Consider the following 18479-nt stretch of genomic DNA (forward strand, 5'->3'; position numbering starts at 1 on the left):
CAAAGGACCACAAGAAGGTAAACTAGCCTAGGTTGTCCATAGCTGACCGGCTCAAACTAAATACGCCAACAGACTGTTGGAAAAATAGCATAAAATGACATTTTAAGTCGCTATTTTGTGGTACAAATATTAGTGGAGTCCACTTCCGATTTGGGTGGGGTCAGAATGGGTTCGGGTTCTTTGTAGTGAGACGAAGAGATTGATATATTGTACACTCAAAACCAATAATGGGTGAATGAGAAAATTGATTATCAAAGTAAACTCATTTGAGTTGGAAAAATGAGGGAAAGGCTTTAACGTAGCATTTGTCCCACATTGGTTTGGGAGGTGGGTTTGCACCAGTATTCATACAAGAGCCTTTCTAAAGTCTATTTAATTGTATAGCATAGAGGCTCTCTCTCGCGCGCAGGGGTGTAAACCAAATCTCAAAATGAGCTTGAAAAGACTTGACTTGTGTACGTGGGAAGAATAATTGGTTGGCCTTGCGGGCTAAATTATGTCAGCAGTTGTGTCGATTCGGCCAACCAGAGTCGTTGGGTCGATTCTAGTAACCAGAATCGTTAGTGAGCCGTCGGCTCGGCTCGGCTCGGCCAAACGATTCGTTGGCTCTGGCAGAATCGTTAAGCTCTCGTCTGGACCGTTCAGTGTTTTAATTCATCAGCTTAAGAATTAATTTCGAATTCATTCCAGAATTGATTCTCACGTTAATGGTCAGCGGTTACAGAAGTTATATATTCTGATTAATATCATTGTTGAATGGCATGTTAAATGTTATTAATCCTACAACTCCTATATAAGTTATAGAAGTGCAGGTCATTTTCAACATCTGAAATCCTAGGCTTTTTCCCTCTCGAAACACTGCTCTTCTTCTTGTTCTTGCCATCTGAAGTTCTTCCAACGCTCTAGTTCCCTGGGTTCTTACATTGAACCGTAGTACGCTTTATCCTGGGAAATCTAGGCCGCGACGCTCCTATCACCATCGGAAGGCGATAAATTAAATAAGGTTTTAAAGAGAGAGTGTTTCGCTCGACTCGTACTAACCACCTACCCGCAAGTCTATCCTTCCTTATGCTTGGAGGCTCGTCTTCAATCCTTCGTGTCTTATCGGTTATCAAATAAGTGGGAGATTATGATTTAAACAATAAATCCCTTGCTTATATATATGTTGGTTGAAATTATAATCTTCAAGATTATAAATTTCATTTTGTTTGATATATATATATATATATATAGAGGGTTGCATTCAAATACAAACCTCCTTAAAATACAAACTCGAACTCGTGCACACATTAACATACTTACATGCACACAGCGCGTAGGAGGAAAAATCAAAACCATACATCAAAACTCGTGCACACATTAATATACTTACATGCACACAGCGCGTAGGAGCAAAAAATCACAACCATCCATCAAAGCTCGTGCACACATTAACATACTTACATGCACACTGGCCACACTGCCAATAATATCTGGAATTAGCTCGTGCACACATTAATATACTTACATGCACACAGTTTGTATTTTAAGTCGGGTTTTTATTTTAAGGGAGGTTTGTATTTGAAAATAATCCTATATATATATAATTTTGTGTAAAATTGACTTGTTCATTTCCTACACAGACTGCTCTGATTGGGAGTCGAAATTGTAACTTAATGATTACGTACTAAATCAACAGTCTTATTAATTTGCCTAGAGTTGTCCCTGATGCCCACAACCTATACTAGTAGTTGGATATGAAGATTTTTGAGTACAAAAATGTATGTTAATGAGGATAATGTGGGATATGTCTGCTGTTGTTGGGAATGATATGGATATATATTGAATTGTCAATCCAGAGATTAATAATTTGTTGAACAACTAACTATATACATGGGCATGCAAACAACTGCTAGTCACCTACAAGTCTCATCTCTAACCAACAACTGGTACATGTTGTACATGGTACATATACTATAATAATAATCCCTGTAAAAAAGTACAAAGGGCTTTTAAGTCACTCCCATACAACACCATGTTGACGGACGTGAGCTAAAACGCAAAATGTAAACTCGTCATGTAAATCAATAACTATGCCGTGAAAATATAAGTTACTATCTCAAGAATGATTTCACTGTTATTGGGATAAATCATTATACCCAAGTTTACACAAATATTTATAAATTTATGCTAGTTCAAATGAGAATAAGTATATATATGTGTGTGTATTTATTTATTTAAATGAGGAGAAGTATTTATAGAGAACTGTGCGGACATGTGTAGTCGTGTGCCGTTAATTTGTATGTTGTGTGCATGGCCTAATTAATGTAGTTGTGTGCCATAGTTTGTATGTCGTGTGCATAAGGTTGGCAGGTGTAGTTGTGTGCCATTATCCTGTATGTCGTGTGCATGACCTATTGTAGTCGTGTACCATAGTTTGTATGTCGTGTGTATAGGTTTATTAACTAATAGAGAATGGGTTCGAAACCTGATGTTTACATGTATGCTAGTGTGTATTGTGTATTGTGTATTAAACTGTGTGCATGATACTAATTTATCATGTGCATATTATTTATCTGCACAGCTCTCTATATATCATTGTCCTCATATAAACTCAACCATATATATATATATATATATATATATATATATATATATATAGAGAGAGAGAGAGAGAGAGAGAGAGAGAGAGAGAGAGAGAACAGACTAGGAGAATGAATTAGTTATGATGGTCAATTCCAATTTGCATTTCCAACACAAATTATTTGACTTGAGAGATAAACTTTATATAAGATTGTAAGTGGGTTTATCCTTAACTCGAACTAAGAAATTGCACAACTCAAGTAGCTTCACTAGTCAACACATTTTATTTGCAAACTACAATCATTATTGGGAGTGTGCATTTAGTCAATCGAATTGTTTTAATTGAAAATTTTAAATCTTAAACCGTTAACCGAATTAAACTTGTTGTTACTGAATTAATCGAATCAAAATTTATTTTTTCAGTTAATCTGTCGGTTAACTGATTAACCGAAAATTTTTAACTAAAATTTTAAATTATTAAAATTATAGATAAAAATTAACATTACAAATTACATCAATACCTATAATAATAAATCTATAAGGAAATTTAAAAAAAAAAAAAAACAATAACAACACTACAAATATAAAAGCACAAATTTAAATAGTGTAAGTATAAATAATAGTAAACCAAAGAATATATATATATATATATATATATATATATATATATATATATATATATATATATTGGTTAACCGATATTTTCAAACCGAATTGACTGTTAACTGAAATTCTATTAAACATTTAATTATTAACTGAACCGAAATGTTTTTATTAAAATGATTAACTGAAATTTTAATTCGATCGTTTAAGTTTTTGTCAAAGTTTGCACTAGGGATGGCAATGTGCCCCGTTCCCGATGGAAATCCCCAATCCCCGCCCCGACAGAGACGGGAATGGGGAAATTTTTCGAGGAACGGGGACGGGGATGGGGAATATGTGTGATTCCTCGCCGGGGACGGGGACGGGGATGGGGATACCTCTCCCCACCCCGCCCCGTCCCGTCCCTGAATATATAAATAAATAAATAATAAATAATAAATAAATATAAATAAATAAATAAATAAATAAATATATATATATATATATATATATATATATATATATAGAATTTATTTATATAGTTATATATTTATATATATGTACTAGCAGCATAATGTCGCCACTGTATATAAGCAGTATACTATACACACACACACACACACACACACACACACACACACACACACACACACACATATATATATATATATATATATATATATATATATAGTTTAGTATTTTAATTTTTGAATAGATTTTAAATTTTTTTATTGTTAAAAATTACAATTATTTAAAAATTTGATTAGGAGTTGACGGGGAATGGGAAATCCCCGTCCCCGCCTAATTCCCCGCAGAGACGGGAATGGGGAATATTTTCAATTCCCCGCCGGGGATAGGGACGGGGACGGGGATGGGGGCGGGGTTGCAGGGACGGGGACGGGGAGTACACTCTCCGCCCCCGCCCCGCCCCGTTGCCATCCCTAGTTTGCACACCTCTAAAAATTATCAATATTAGTCAAAATATGTTAAAGCACCAACAGGTCGGTCTATGTATTAAAATTGAATCTAAATATATGTATTTGGACACGCTTACCAAATATTTAAGGGAATAATCATTTGACCATTAGCGTACGTCCTCCAAAATCTTGAATTGTTTAAGGTTGGCAGGTGCTTGTGTTTGAAGAATTGAAAATTGTCAAAAATGTGAAACACTGAAAGCGGAGTGGACCAATAAAGATTGGTGTACACTAAAATTCACGCGTTTTGGATGCTAAATTACCAAAAGGTTAAAACAGTGTGAATACTGCCTGCCTCACGTTGAAGGAAGGCATTATGAAGAGTTAATACTTAATATAGTACTCGATTATAATGGTTTTGTTTAATTTAGTTCTAAATAATTTTTTGTGTTTAATTTAGTCTTTAATTTTTATGATTTTACACAATTTAATCATTTGTTAAAAAAAATTGTTAGTTGATTGTTAGAAATAGGGTCTAATGGTAATTTCTCATCATACTTCATCCCATTTGGGATGTTCCTTCTTCTTTCTTTTATTAAGCTCCACGCAGAAATGGAGATCTTCATTCCTAAATCAACTTCAACCCTAAATAAATAAGGGGAAGAAGAGGAATCATTTGCATTTATGTGTAGATCTTAATAAGAGGAAGAAGAAGGAATCATCCCAAATGGGATGAAGGATGAGAAATTCACAATTAGGATCCTATTTCTAACAATCAACTAACAGAATTTTTAACAAAAGACTATTGTGTAAAATTATCAAAGTCGATGACTAAATTGAGCACAAAAAGTCATTTAAGACTAAATTGAGTAAAATCATTATAGTCGAGGACTATATTGGGTATTAACTCCATTATGAATGTAGGGGACTAGCTAGGGGGTAAGGATGGCCATTTTAATTCGTTCTCTAAATATTCATCTTGTATGAATTGGACATTTTAAAATGATATAGTGGGTGGTGGATCGGAGATTAATCTTAAAATATTAAACTCGTCTAGAATCTCACTCAACTCATCGTCTCTCTCTCTCAATAAGTACTATGCCGTTAATTTTAAGATTTCAATAATTCTTGTTAACTTTTTGTTGTTTTTAGTTCTAAACTAATAAGTTTATTTGAAAAATTAATAATTTAGTTATTATATTTGAATATTTCTATTATTTTATGTTGTAATATAACTAGTAAATTTTATTATTTTATTATGTATAAGTAATTTAAATATTAATATTTTTAAAAATTTTAAAATAAGATAATAAATAGTGAGTACCGCACTCAGTGGAGTGATGATGAATTTTGAAAAAGTCCACCCACTACGGGTAAGGAGTGGGACTGAGTGGATAAAGTATAAGGTGGATCAAGCAGTGGATGTAGCTAGTCATCTCCAACCAACACCCGACTTATTGTCATTCCTATGTAGGAGCTAGGACAGATCTTAATTTTTAACGAATAAACTAAGCCTTATTTTGACATTTACAATTTGTCCTATCAAGCATAATACTTGCAACATAAAATTGGGAATACTTTCATTTTTCAATTTTCATTTCTCCATACATTTAATTTACTAACAAAATAATTAGGTTATACACATAAGAGATTCAAACTATTAACCCCTTTGCACTATTTGCTCATGTTTTTCTACTACTTCATTAGGAGAATTGTGATTCTAAATTCTCCAAAACTAATGAAAGGGCAAGAATCGAGATATGTTACAAAATTGGAGAATTGAGTTTAATAAATAAATTTTTCTTTTTTAATTTTCCAATTCTCTAATTTTTTTTTTCATAAAATTGTTCCAATTTTTCACTTACTAGATAAATTCCTTAACTTTAAACAATATTAACATCATCAAAATCTTAATAACATTATTCCTAATATTTTATATGGTGTTTTGATTATTTAGCTTCTTTTAAAAAAAGTACATGTTACTATCACATATGGAAAAAAAATATACATAAAAATCTAGTAAGTGTCAAGTAAGTGATAATTTTTTATTTCTTCTAATAAAATAATCAAAAACAGATTTTAAAAAAAATAAAAATTAGACGTGAATTATATGAGAGAAAATTAGAATAGATAGTGGTAATAAAAATAAGTTTAGCTATATATTAATGGTTAAATTAATTGGAAAGAAATGAAAAAAAAAAAAAAAAGCATAGGTAAAGTGAAATTATGGAGCAACATGGTATAAAATGTGATTGGAGAATCTTAGACAACATTATTATAAGGTGCAAAGTTTTCAGAAATATGACATCAAAAAATTATATTTCTTAATCAATATCACATGATATTTGTGAAGATTTGTCTCCTAGTATTTAATAGACCTTGTCAAGTTGAAAATTTTTTAAGCGTAGTAAGCAAAGAGACAAAGAATACTATTCCTACTATACATCAACTATGAGTTCATTGGAGAAAAAACTAGAAAGAAATTTTAAAAATAAAACAAATCTTTTATATCTTCATCAAGAGGCAGTAAAATATGAAAGATTATTTATTTATTTATTAAGCTTAGTAATATCAAAGACATGGGTCCCACTGATTTCCCAAGTTGAAAGACTTCGGTTCTATTTTAAAAATAATATTTCAATTCAAACTTATGAATAAAATACATATACACTTGTTTGGTAAAATAGTTAACTTATAGATCAATTTTAATTTATTTGATCACTATTAGTTGAGAAAAATTACTCAAAACAACTTTTCAATTAACTTTTTGAGAAAAGAAATTATATCAAACATCTATCAGTTAACAGCTAATTTATCAAACACTTTTCTACAATCAGCTAATGTTATCAATTAGTTATACCATCTAATTAACTTAATCAGCTAACCGCTAACAGCTAACAGCTAACAGCCATTTACCAATCAGTATATTAAGAAAAGAAACTCTAAATAAAATATGGTATATAAAATTTTGATCTTTTCTTTTTTGGAACGTTTGAGTCTTCTCGTTAAAGCGCCTAAAGCATCTAAATGGAGTTGATTTATCATATTATTTTAAGGACGGTCCAAGTGTCCAACACAATAGTCATTCATTCCTCATATTAGCTAGAAAGTCTACACGCATTTTTCTCCTCTTTCAAAACACGGGAGATCTTGTAATTATCTTTACCAGGGAGTATTTTCTTACACTTTACTATGAATTAATCAGAACTAATATAATCAGCTGATCAAAGTAGCTAACACAATCAGCTATTAGTTATCAGTTAATCCAATCAGCTATCAGCTGATTGCCAAACACCCCTAAATGTGGTAACATAATTTTTAATACCATTAGAGTTGGGGTTCAACCTTTTGGAGAATGATTTTTAATACCGAATATATGATAGAATGAAGATTGATTGTTGATTGTTGAATTGAGAGCGGAAAAAATAAAAGGAGAAAATGGGCATGCTTCCAAAATGATGCTAATAATCACAGCTACCATACTGAAAGACAACTCAATTACAACCCCACACCAACTCTATGGGGTCAACCTTAGCTTGGATCATGCTTTTATTTATGTCTACATTAAACCCTCCCTCCCTCTCTCCCATCTATATATATGTTTTTACTTTTTTACCTTTTCTTTCACACTATATATTCCTTTGAAATTTATATATACCTTTGGCCTTCACCTTCAACCTTAACCATTGATTCACTTCATACAACAATTGAAAAGAAAAAAGAATTAATATTTTACCATTAAAAAAAACACTTTTCTGAGGTCAAAAGTTCATGAAATTGTTAGGTATTTTTGGAATATTGCGCATCCATTGAATATTTACACATTTTCTTGATTTTGTTCATTTAATAATATTTTAATTAAAACAAAAAAAACTATAATGGGAAGTAACTGCATATTGTTAAAATTGATTTAATTTATTTTTCTTATGTTAATAAAAAACAAATGTCGTTTTAACCACTACACAGAGTAATATTTGTCATCTATTTTAATGATTAACTTTAGTCTCTAAAAAAGGTAATAACAATCAAATTAGTTAATCCTTTAGAAAAGGATTGTATTGTAATTTTAATGGTTCTTACCCCTATTACTTTAGAGCTTTAATAGATTAGATAAAATTATAAGATGTGTCTCAATAATTTACAGATTTTTCAAAATGCTTGTCCATAGTTTTCCTCAATTGTCTACAACTAATGTCATTTCTAATTATGAATCATCATAGTAGCCGCCATTAGTTTAAATTTAATTTTGTGCATTTATGATCACCGTTACAAAAAATAAAAATAGAGGTTAGATGAAAACTTATAACACTCCAAAATATATGCGTAATTGTTTAATAAAATTCTTAAAACGAGACTTTAATACATAATAATATGTTACATTGATTCACTCCTAAATTAAAAGAAGACTTATCTCATAAATCAAAAGCGCAATTCATTCTTTTATTATTATTATTATTATTATTATTATTATTATTATTATTATTATTATTATTATTATTATTATTTTATTTTATTTTATTTTATTGAAGTAAACCATTAGTGCAATTTGATTGCAATCTTATCACTAAATAACTAAACCGGTAACTAAATTTCAAATGAACTATAATTGCATTTAGCAATTATTGATAAACGATTAATTATATATTTTTCTCTTTAAATTTATCTTATAATATATTAAGAGATAAATATTAACATCATGACATGATAATAAAACTTAATATGTATGTTTAATTTAATAAACAATTCAAATTATTTATAGTTTAATTTAATATCAGTGAATAAATTAAACTATATATACCTATAAACTATATTGAAAGTTTCTCCAATTTTTGTCTATCATGATTCTAATTAAAATTATTAAATGAAGCACAAGTTGCAGTCTATTCACTAATCAGTAATCACTTAGTCATAACCAAATGTTAATAATCAATGGAATACAAAAGTGAATAAATAAAATTTTAATTTTAATACGGAGTAATAAAATTTGAAAAGCCACCATTCTTTTAATCTCTAAAACCTAATTACCCAAACAGTCCAACCAACAAAATAAATCCTTAATTATTTTATTCTACTTCTACTGCTACTGTCCCATTTGTTTTTTCATTCTCTCTGCACTCTTCTTTGCCTCTGCCTTAGCTTATTCCCTCTCCTCTTCAGCCTCTCATCATTCTACAGATTTATCTCTTCAAATCTCTGCTCTAATTCTTAACCTTTTTCTCACTCTCTTAATTTTATCATCTGGGTTTCTTTATTTTCCCTTCAGATCAATTTTTTTTTTCTGCTTCCATTAATATTCCAGCACTAATCTGAGAGAGCCAGGAGAGCTGGACAAAGCATCTGATTATGGGGGGTTTCTGGTGTTTTGATTGGCTTAATCTGATTTTCGGAAAATGGGTTCTTGCTTAAAGATGCCAGTGTTGGCCGTTTCTTGGGAAGTCAGCTTCATTTGGTACGCTCCTTCTCTCTGTTCAAATCCTCGAAGCTTCACGGATAAGATTTATCAGTGTCTTTGATGGGTTTATGGAAAGATTCAATTTTTTTCCCCAGGTTTAGTGGGGTTTCAGTTCCAACAAACTTCCATATGAACTATTGCTCTATTTCTCACTTTCAATGTTTTATCATAAAGATTTATTCTGTGGTTGATCTTCTGATTTCTTATTTCTACTTTTCTACTTGTTTGCAAATATGCTTTTTATGCGTGAAGGGTTTTTATTTTTATTTTTGTTGTTATGCATGTATGTAGTTTAAGATTTTGATTCTGAGTTTCTGATATACCCAATTTATGGTTCATTTTTGCTGTTTAAGCTCTTGAAATCTTAGGATTTTGTATGATTTACTAAGGTTCAGTGTTTTGTTGGATGATTATCAGTATTCCATGTCTTGTTGTCTTATAATGGCTGACACTAAGAACACATAGGTTTGATTCTTTTCGATTTGTTTGTACTTGTTTTTTCTTCAGTTAGGCTCTGAGGATGTACTTCTGTATAGGATTAGCTATCTATTTTTACTTGCCTTTATAATTTGAAGTACATGATTCCCATAGGTTCAGCTTTGGGAAATTTTGGATTTTGTGTTAATCTCAGTGTATTCTAGATTTAAACTATATGTTAAGACAAATATTTAAGCCCCCCCAATGCTTTGTCTTTTTCATGGTAGAAATTTAGGTCAGTAAAGCTTTTTGGATTTGGAGAATGGGTAGAGGCAGAGGAAAGGGAAAGAAACAGTCTGTTCGTGAGGATCTTGGGAGTGGTGAAGAAGAGAAGATGCCGCCTGTTAGGAGAAGAGGAAGACCACAGAAACCATTGAAGGATGAAATAGAGGAGGAAGAGGATGAAGTTGAAGTTGAGAAGGTAGCTGGAGATGAAGAAGACGGCGAGAATTTGAAAAGCACCAAATCGAGCAAAGATAGTAATCAAGGTGTTGAAAATGGCAAGAAGAGGAAGCGGCCTTCACAAGTGAAGGAGAATGGGGACTCGGTTAAAGAGGAAAATGGCGTGGGAACTAAAACCAACTCTAAGGACTTAATAAAGTCGGTTGGGTTCAGACCGAATGGGAGCAGAAGGAAGAGCAAACCTAGACGAGCAGCTGAAGTTGGGGTTGAGTGCAGATGAACTTTGAGGCTCTAATAGCTTTTTTTTTTCTATATTGGTTTATATGTGCTTTGCAATTTTTGTTATGTCATATGGCTTTGATTTTGGATACCCCCATTTTAAGTTAATGAAGAATTGATTTTTCTGGAAAAAATATTCTCACTAGTCTTTAGTCTCCTGGAATATTTATTTGCTAGCTCTTTTTAGTTAGGCACAGTCAATAAAGTAAATACTTTACTTCTCCTATACTGTAGTTCTTATCACATTGTTCATGTCACACAAGTGTAATATACTTCTTTGCGTTTACATCCATTTGAGAAGCACACAGGAGCCTTCCGGTCAAGAGGCTAAATACTGATCTATAACTGATAACACGGGATTATCGGAGTTTCAGGTAATTAGTTGAATTCCTCTTTCTTTTGTGTAAGATTTATGGAGTAGTTATTGTATTGCACTTTAAGAAAATTGCTCCAGAAATTTTAGTCTGTACTTTCTGCACATTTCTTCTCTAAACATCATTGACTCCTTAAAATCTGGACTTATTGTCTGTTTGTTTTTAAATGTAATAGGTTAGGAGCATGACTGAAAAAGGTGCAGTGTGCTTTCTTTAACATGTTTTTTTTTTTTACTATATGCACACATGCTCGCTTTAACATCACTTTTGGTTTAAAATTATTCAATAATCAGTATAAAGCAGTTATGAAAATTTCATTAACATGAATATGATGATCTCTGTGTGACAATAGGGATCAAAATATTTTGGGATATTTCCTTCTATCATCTTCCCATTGCATGCCAACCTTGGACCTCTTCAATGGGAATAATGTGGAAGGAGCCTTTCAGTTAACATAACTAAATTTCATGTGATTTGTGCATATTGATAATGCTGATGATTATTGGCTATATTAAGATGCTTTTCGTTTTTTGGGGTTCTTGTTTCAAATTCAAACTTGGTAAGGAACTAGGGACAACTCTAGCCAAGTTGGTCAGACTGTTAGCTAGGTAACCATGGGGTTTCAAGTTCAACTCCCAGTTGGAGCAGGGCATATTGGCCTTTTAGTTTGAGCCGGTCAGCTATGGGCAACCTAGGCTGGTTTGTCTCATTCCAGTCACAAGGCAGGATTTACCCCGTGCACACCCTTGAGTAGTGGCTGCGGGTTTCGTTCCCCTGATATATACAAGTTTAGCTCTTTAGGGTGTCAGATGCCATTAGTCCAACAGTAAGGCGAGGAGACTTTACAAGTTGTTTTCTGTCCTTATCTCTGGACTCTGGACTTGGTCTCTTTTGGGCATTGTCATCTTAAATTTGAACCAGTCATTGCTGGGTTGGAAACATTGAGGCAAAGTAATGCAACACTTCCTCCTTTATTTCCCCTCCTCCAACTGTACAGAATATATTCAGTCGATTACTACTACAATATTATTGTTTTTGAAGCATCAGACATTTGCTCAAAGTCGCGCAACTCTGAATTACCAGTTTGCTTTCGATGCTCGTTTTGTTATTTGAACCAAATAATGTGGAAATGATGAACATGGTGGATGGGGGGTGAAGATGATGTTAGATCAGACCATCAATAAACTTGTGCATTCAGCTTTGAAATTGAAGGTCAAACTGGCAGTTGTGGATGTGGAAGTTGGCATTCTCTTTTCAAGCAAAGCTGATGAGAAGTGGATTTTTTTTCTTCTTTTCTTGTGGTCCTCCTCCAATGGGTAAACAACCCAAATATTTGGCATTTTAGTCCTAAGAAAGACTTTACCTCATCAATTTGTGGATAGATATAGATGCATCCTTAATTATCCCATGCTTTGTCTCCAAAATTATTACTAATGGATCTTTTATGAGAAAGAATAAGTCTTACTTACTAATGGAAATCTTTTATGAAAAAGAATAAATCTTGAGTAAGATTGTTCACGCTGTGAATCTTTTTAACTAAAATGTAATATTTTTATAATAATATTTTAATTGAACTTGTTTTAAGTGAAATTAAGTTTGTGACACTTAAAACAAAATTATGTTGTCAATAAACTGACCAACCTTGTATATCATAGAGACAAAATATAGAGCTACTTAAGGACCCGCCTACCGATATTGAAAGACAACTTGGCGAAGCCGCCTGGGCATTCAAAATTTTGTGATAGGTGGATTGAGTTTTAAACTTGTGAATTTGAGAAATGTGATGGGTTAAACTTGAAAGAATGTAGAAATTATCCAACCATATAACAATAATGGCATACCACAAGTTGGTGACAACCTTCAAACCGCAAAGTGATTGTCAACCATAATTCGTTTTTCAGAATCTTCTCAACAGTAATGTTTTTTCACCTAATCTGACTTTAAACAGTCCAAGTATTATAATGCCATTATCAATCTCATTTACATAAATATTTCATAATAATAAATACATTTTGATATTTGATATTTTGAAAATTTTCATTTTCATTTTCCTTTTTATAAGAAAATAAAAAATTTCTCCCACTAATACACACATCCATCTCTCTTGGTGTAGTTAGAGGTAAGATGAAATTTAGTGCAAAATGTATGACAATCCAGGTTGAATTTTCAGTTTTTTGGCAATGTATTTTATACAATCCGCTAGTGTATAAACTATAGTTACCATTAACTTCTCAACTATGACCAACAGAAAAGTAGGTCTATGGAAATTAAACACTAGAACTACTTGTCAGCAATGTATTAATCTCTCCGATAATATTGACAGGCCGCCCGTCGAACATAGATGAAAGTGTCTTCTCGCAGAGCTCCTTCAACTTCTTGGTTCTCACAATAGCTGCTTCCTGCATTAGAAACACCAAATACAGGAAATGAATTCAATGTGAATAGACGATGGGTAGCAGTGGTGGTTGATGCAAGGGTAACAAGCTCACTTGTTTTGGCCAGGATGAAGATACAGAATTCTGCAGTTCCATGCGTTTAGAAGCCAAGTCTTTCAATCCCTCTTTCAGTTTAATTTCATGTCGCTTCTTTTCCTCCAATGTATTTGTCATTCGTTCAAGAAATCTGAAATGTAAATGAATAGTTCAATCAACATCGATAAAGATCACTCACCACTAAGTAGGGAGTTCGTGCCTTTTTACCAATCACCTAAGGGTGTGTTTGGAAACCCGGAAAATGATTTCTGGAAATCATTTTCCGGGTTTCTGGTGTTTGGCTACGCAAGGAAAATGAAAGTCAATGGAAAACAACTTATGGTCAATGGAAAATCACACCTATTTTCCGGAAAATGACTTCCCCTTTTTTTTGGGGGAAGTCATTTTCCATCTTCTAAACACACACACCAAAGCCAGACTTCCTCCTTCAACAACACCATACCTTCACTGGTTTCTGGCCGGAAACCAGAAAAGTTCTCTGGTTTCCGGCGGAAACCAGAGAGATACCTTCACTGGTTTCTGGCCGGAAACCAGAGAAAAGTTCTCTGGTTTCCGGCGGAAACCAGCGAGAAAGCTCTCTCTGGTTTCCGCCGGAAACCAGAGAGCTTCTCCCTGGTTTCCGCCGGAAACCAGAGATCTTCTCTCTGGCTTCCGGCCGCGGAAACCAGAGAGCTCTCTGGTTTCCGCCTTTCAGGCCGGAAGCCAGAGAGAATGGCGGAAACCAGAGAGTACAACTCTCTGGTTTCCGCCTTTTTTTTTTGTTTTGTTGTTTTCTTTTTTTTTTTTAATTTTTTTTATTAAATAATATTATTTGATTTTATTAATAAATATTATTATTTATAATATTATTGTAAATGTTATATATTTTAAACAAAATAATTAATTATTTAAAATGTTTAATTATACAATTCTATATCATTTCCAGAAAATGAGCCAAACACCAAAAGACAGTTTTCCATTTTGCAGCCAAACACCAGAAAAGAAAATGACTTTTGGAAAATGACTCATTTTCCAGAAGTCATTTTCCAGAAGTCATTTTCCTGCTTTCCAAACGGACCCTAAAAGTAATAAACAGAATAAGGGAGAATACTTTCATGGTTATTGATTTTTATTATTATTATTATTATTATTATTATTATTATTATTATTATTTTTTAAAGAAAAAAGAGCAATCTCTTTTCCTCAAAACAGTGTAATGCATTACAAGGAGCAAAGTAAAGAACTTGCAAACTATGAAAAATTGTTCAGCACATCAAATCTTCAAACAAATATATGATGCTAAAAGAAACTCAGGTAGTACTAGGTGTCAAATCATTCTATTTGAGGTTGTTACAGAATAACATATATTGTTTCAAAGAAATAGGACCATGGTCCAAATTAGTATGCGAAAATTTGACTTTAGTGGATATAACATGACATTTACAAGTCCTAGGCATCTTGAAAAGACTAAAGCACGCTAGACTGTGGGAGGGTAAGGTGTTTCGGACCAGCATTGAGGTACTGAGGCTTTGGCATAGTAGTTATACTACTATGAAAAAGCAAGTACAACTATAATAGAATACTGGCACAGGGGAAAAAATATGCAAGTGTCGCTCTACTAAATGGCCTGGAAAGTACCTTTTGGAGTTGAGGATCATGATCAAGTCACGAGTTTTCCTATTTGTCAGCAACGAAATGGCTGAGGAAACATCAGACATCATCATCTGAATTGAATCAGAAGTGTATTGTTGCAGCACAAAAGGGGCAACTGCCTGTACTTGATGTTGCAAAGATAAAGTTTCTTCATTTGTTGACTCAATCAAACGTTGATTCAGGAATGCTTTAACCTGATGTGCAAGGTGAAAAAAAAAAAAAAAAAAAAAAAAAGATGACATGAATTCATAGCATGGACAAGTTGCATCATGACAATCTTTAGGATTTTCTAACAATGTATTCCATGTGTACAAGATGAGCACCTACAGGCTGTCACAAAATTGAAGAAAACAATAATGATAGTGATAGTGGTCAAGTAGAGAAATAATTTTTGCAGAATATATACAGACCTCAAATAAATCATCAAGAATTTTATTCCTATATTCTGTCTCCAGAAATGGACTCCTTTCATTGCTAGTGGTGTGGGCTTCAGTCAATGTACTCGCATTTGGTACTGTATTCAGCAAGCCAACATCTTCATCTGCATCTACTTGGGGATTGTCGACACTAATATCCCAAGATATTTCTGATACAGGGACCTCAGGAACTGAGGATTCACCTTGGTTCTCAAGATGTGGTTCCATGGCATCACTGGCATTAACAATTTCATAAGGACCCAATCCATTACCATTTTCTTCTGTTTCTTCTACAGTACCAATGTCCCAATCAATTTGAGGGCTGTCCAAGGTGATATCCCAATCAATGCCATCAGCTGTGATGTCTACTTCAGTGATGGCATGGCTTACCCCATCATGACTGGCTTGTGCAGTTACAGAATGATGTATCTCAGTGCTCGCAGATACATTAAGAGAAGGTGGACTTTCTCTGACATTCCTTAAATTTTGTAACACAGCACCAAGTGGTTTCTGCAACCAGAAAAAGTTAACTGATAATATTGCCAGAATGCCAGTACACATAACACTCATCATAGCACCATCCACAAACTAGCAAAACTTTTTTCAAAAATAATTGTTACAAGTGCAAGAAAGAAATACTGAACTTGCTTTTAGACCAAAGAGTTAAAAACAAAACACAAGTAACGATTCTCTTACATTATTTTCCATATGAGCACCTTTAACAAAGTTTGAATAAAATTCAATGGCTTGGGACACAGAATCACTGTTCAGTACTTCCAAAATTCTGCTGAAAGTGCTTGGAAGTGTACTTGTTGCAGTCTCTAATAATTCTGACTTCACATTTACTCCCTGAATGATTGGAAAACATGAAAAGAAACTTAAAGATTGTCAAAGAAAAAGAAGTGAAAAGTAAGTAAACAATCACAAACAGAAAAAAAAGGGCAAAACCTGCAATCCTAGCTCCTGGCAAGCTTCTATAAATTTAGCTGCTGAAAGAGTTGCATTTCTTTTTATATCGGCTTCCTTGCGTTCCAATTCAGATAATTGATGCTGAACCTTTTGAGTCTGTTTCTTATGGTAGGGGCTAGAGAATAAAACCAGCCAATCATGCAGGGTTCTAAAACATCAATCCTTGAAAAAAGCTTCAAATATTGATTTATGACCACTTCATAATATTGGTGAAACTTACATTTCATAATTAACATTTTGAACCATTATCTGGGCAGCCTCACCAAGGAAAATACGTTCTTTCTCATAAGCACGTACAATTGCTTCCCAAACACCCTGACAAAATTGAAATAAAAGTTGTGTTTCACAATGAAAATACTATTTGGTTTTATAACAGAAGAGAGAGAGAGAGAGAGAGAGTTGCCATTGATCTTACAGCAGCACCTGAAAGCTGACCAAAGATATTGCGGCTTTCTGGGGTTGACTTTAGAAGAGCCTCATATATGTATTTGGCTTCTAAATAACCAATCCCTGAAAAATCCATGTGAATCATCATGCTTGCAACTTTGCAATGCTTATGATGATACAAAACTCACAAATTGCATGATTGTAAATTGAAAGAAAGATATTTACAAAACAATATTTATAAGCTTTGCCATTGCCATAGACTATAATGACTTATTACACGTAATGAGCATTCATACTTCCATTTGCAAAGTTGTTCAAACTCTTTGAGAAGAATTAATCAATTAAATCAACCCAGCCCAAGTCCTGGGAGACAAAGTGAAAGTTAAACATGATTGAAATAATAAAGATGATGATGATGATGATGATAGTAATAATCCTATCACTATCACTATACTAATAATAACAATAATGTTGAGTTCTTTCTGAAACAAGCTAACCAAGAAAATGATTTACTAAAGTTACTTCTCTCTTTGTTTTGAGAAATATACTTTTCTTTTTCTTTCCTGTTTCCTAGTCCTATAATAAGCCTAGGCCATTCAAAAGTCGGTTTCAGTTGCATGCAAAAAATGCTGGCTAGGAAAACAAAGAATCGAGAACACAGTTTCTGTAAACAACCAAATCTTTCTAATTTCAAATATGAACGAAATGAAGTTTCCAATTCCACATGTTGAAAGTAAAGTCCAGCCGGAAGCATATTCGCAAAGCAAGTGTATACAAACGAGAGTTATTAAACAATGTTTCTCGGACTTCCACTTAATCTGAAAAAATAGTTAACCTTCAGCATCGAGGGTATGAAAGTAAGGATCTAGGTCCTTGGGAAGAGAAGCAAACGCCGTCAAAATTTTTGCTCTCACAGCTGCAAGCCGTTTTCGATAGTCCGCCGGAATTCTCTTCCGATCGACCAACCATTCTTCATCCATTAAAAATAATTAAAATCAGTTGAATTACTTAGAAGCTAATAAATCAGATAATTCCAGAATAATTCATGTATGCACCAAAAAAAAAAAAAAAAAAAAAAAAAGAGGAGAAAATATAGAATTCAGAGAATTCAACTTCTTTACCTCCGAGACGAGCAAAAGCGATATCGATCGGAAGGTTACGAATGTCTTCCTGGTTCTGCATTTCCCCCGAATTTCTGCTAGTTTGATAAATCGATGGAGTTTCACAGTCACGCAGAGAAGAGAGAAGACTAGACGCTAACGTACGCCAGGGAAGACTGGAAAAACTGCGGCTTGTACACTGAACGTATATAATGGGCCGTGAGTGATTTGTGCTTTGAGCCTGTAAGCCTTATTTTGCCTGAAAAGCCCATTTCAGGGTCCACCTGCAAGGTAGATCTGGGCAAATTATGCTGTGCATCCGGATGCAAAAACGACGTCGTTTTATTAAAAACGCGTGTCTCCCCTTAAAAAAAAAAATTCAGGTTCGATTCTCAGCAACAATATATGAATTAAAATTTCAGAATCGATGAACTATAA

The 18479-nt window shown here is 33.2% G+C and overlaps 2 protein-coding genes across 2 annotated transcripts; one reads left to right on the forward strand and one right to left on the reverse strand.

Moving 5' to 3' along the window:
- The first annotated feature begins 9152 nt into the window (after positions 1-9152).
- LOC109150806 (acidic leucine-rich nuclear phosphoprotein 32-related protein 2-like) lies at positions 9153-10797 on the forward strand. Its single transcript, XM_019298782.1, has 2 exons — positions 9153-9510; positions 10218-10797. The coding sequence occupies exon 2, from the start codon at positions 10253-10255 to the stop codon at positions 10670-10672; it is 420 nt and encodes a 139-aa protein (XP_019154327.1). The 5' UTR covers positions 9153-9510; positions 10218-10252; the 3' UTR covers positions 10673-10797.
- A 2358-nt stretch (positions 10798-13155) lies between these two features.
- LOC109150812 (CDK5RAP3-like protein) lies at positions 13156-18224 on the reverse strand. Its single transcript, XM_019298790.1, has 10 exons — positions 18063-18224; positions 17777-17911; positions 16970-17064; positions 16775-16869; positions 16534-16669; positions 16282-16434; positions 15580-16095; positions 15155-15363; positions 13535-13667; positions 13156-13444 (listed from the first exon to the last, which is right to left on the reverse strand). Exons 1-10 carry the CDS (start codon positions 18121-18123, stop codon positions 13313-13315), a joined length of 1665 nt encoding a protein of 554 aa, XP_019154335.1. The 5' UTR covers positions 18124-18224; the 3' UTR covers positions 13156-13312.
- Between the last annotated feature and the right edge of the window lie 255 nt (positions 18225-18479).

This window comes from Ipomoea nil, unplaced genomic scaffold (genome assembly GCF_001879475.1).
Source record: "Ipomoea nil cultivar Tokyo-kokei standard unplaced genomic scaffold, Asagao_1.1 scaffold0268, whole genome shotgun sequence".
Classification (NCBI taxonomy): domain Eukaryota; kingdom Viridiplantae; phylum Streptophyta; class Magnoliopsida; order Solanales; family Convolvulaceae; genus Ipomoea; species Ipomoea nil.

Coding starts and splice junctions, on each gene's coding strand:
- LOC109150806 (XM_019298782.1), top strand. CDS start 10,253: ATGGGTAGAGGCAGAGGAAAGGGAAAGAAACAGTCTGTTCGTGAGGAT.
- LOC109150812 (XM_019298790.1), bottom strand. CDS start 18,123: ATGCAGAACCAGGAAGACATTCGTAACCTTCCGATCGATATCGCTTTT. Junction 17,912..18,062: donor CGCTTTTGCTCGTCTCGGAG/GTAAAGAAGTTG, acceptor TAATGGATGAAG/AATGGTTGGTCGATCGGAAG. Junction 13,668..15,154: donor ATGATCCTCAACTCCAAAAG/GTACTTTCCAGG, acceptor TTTACATTTCAG/ATTTCTTGAACGAATGACAA.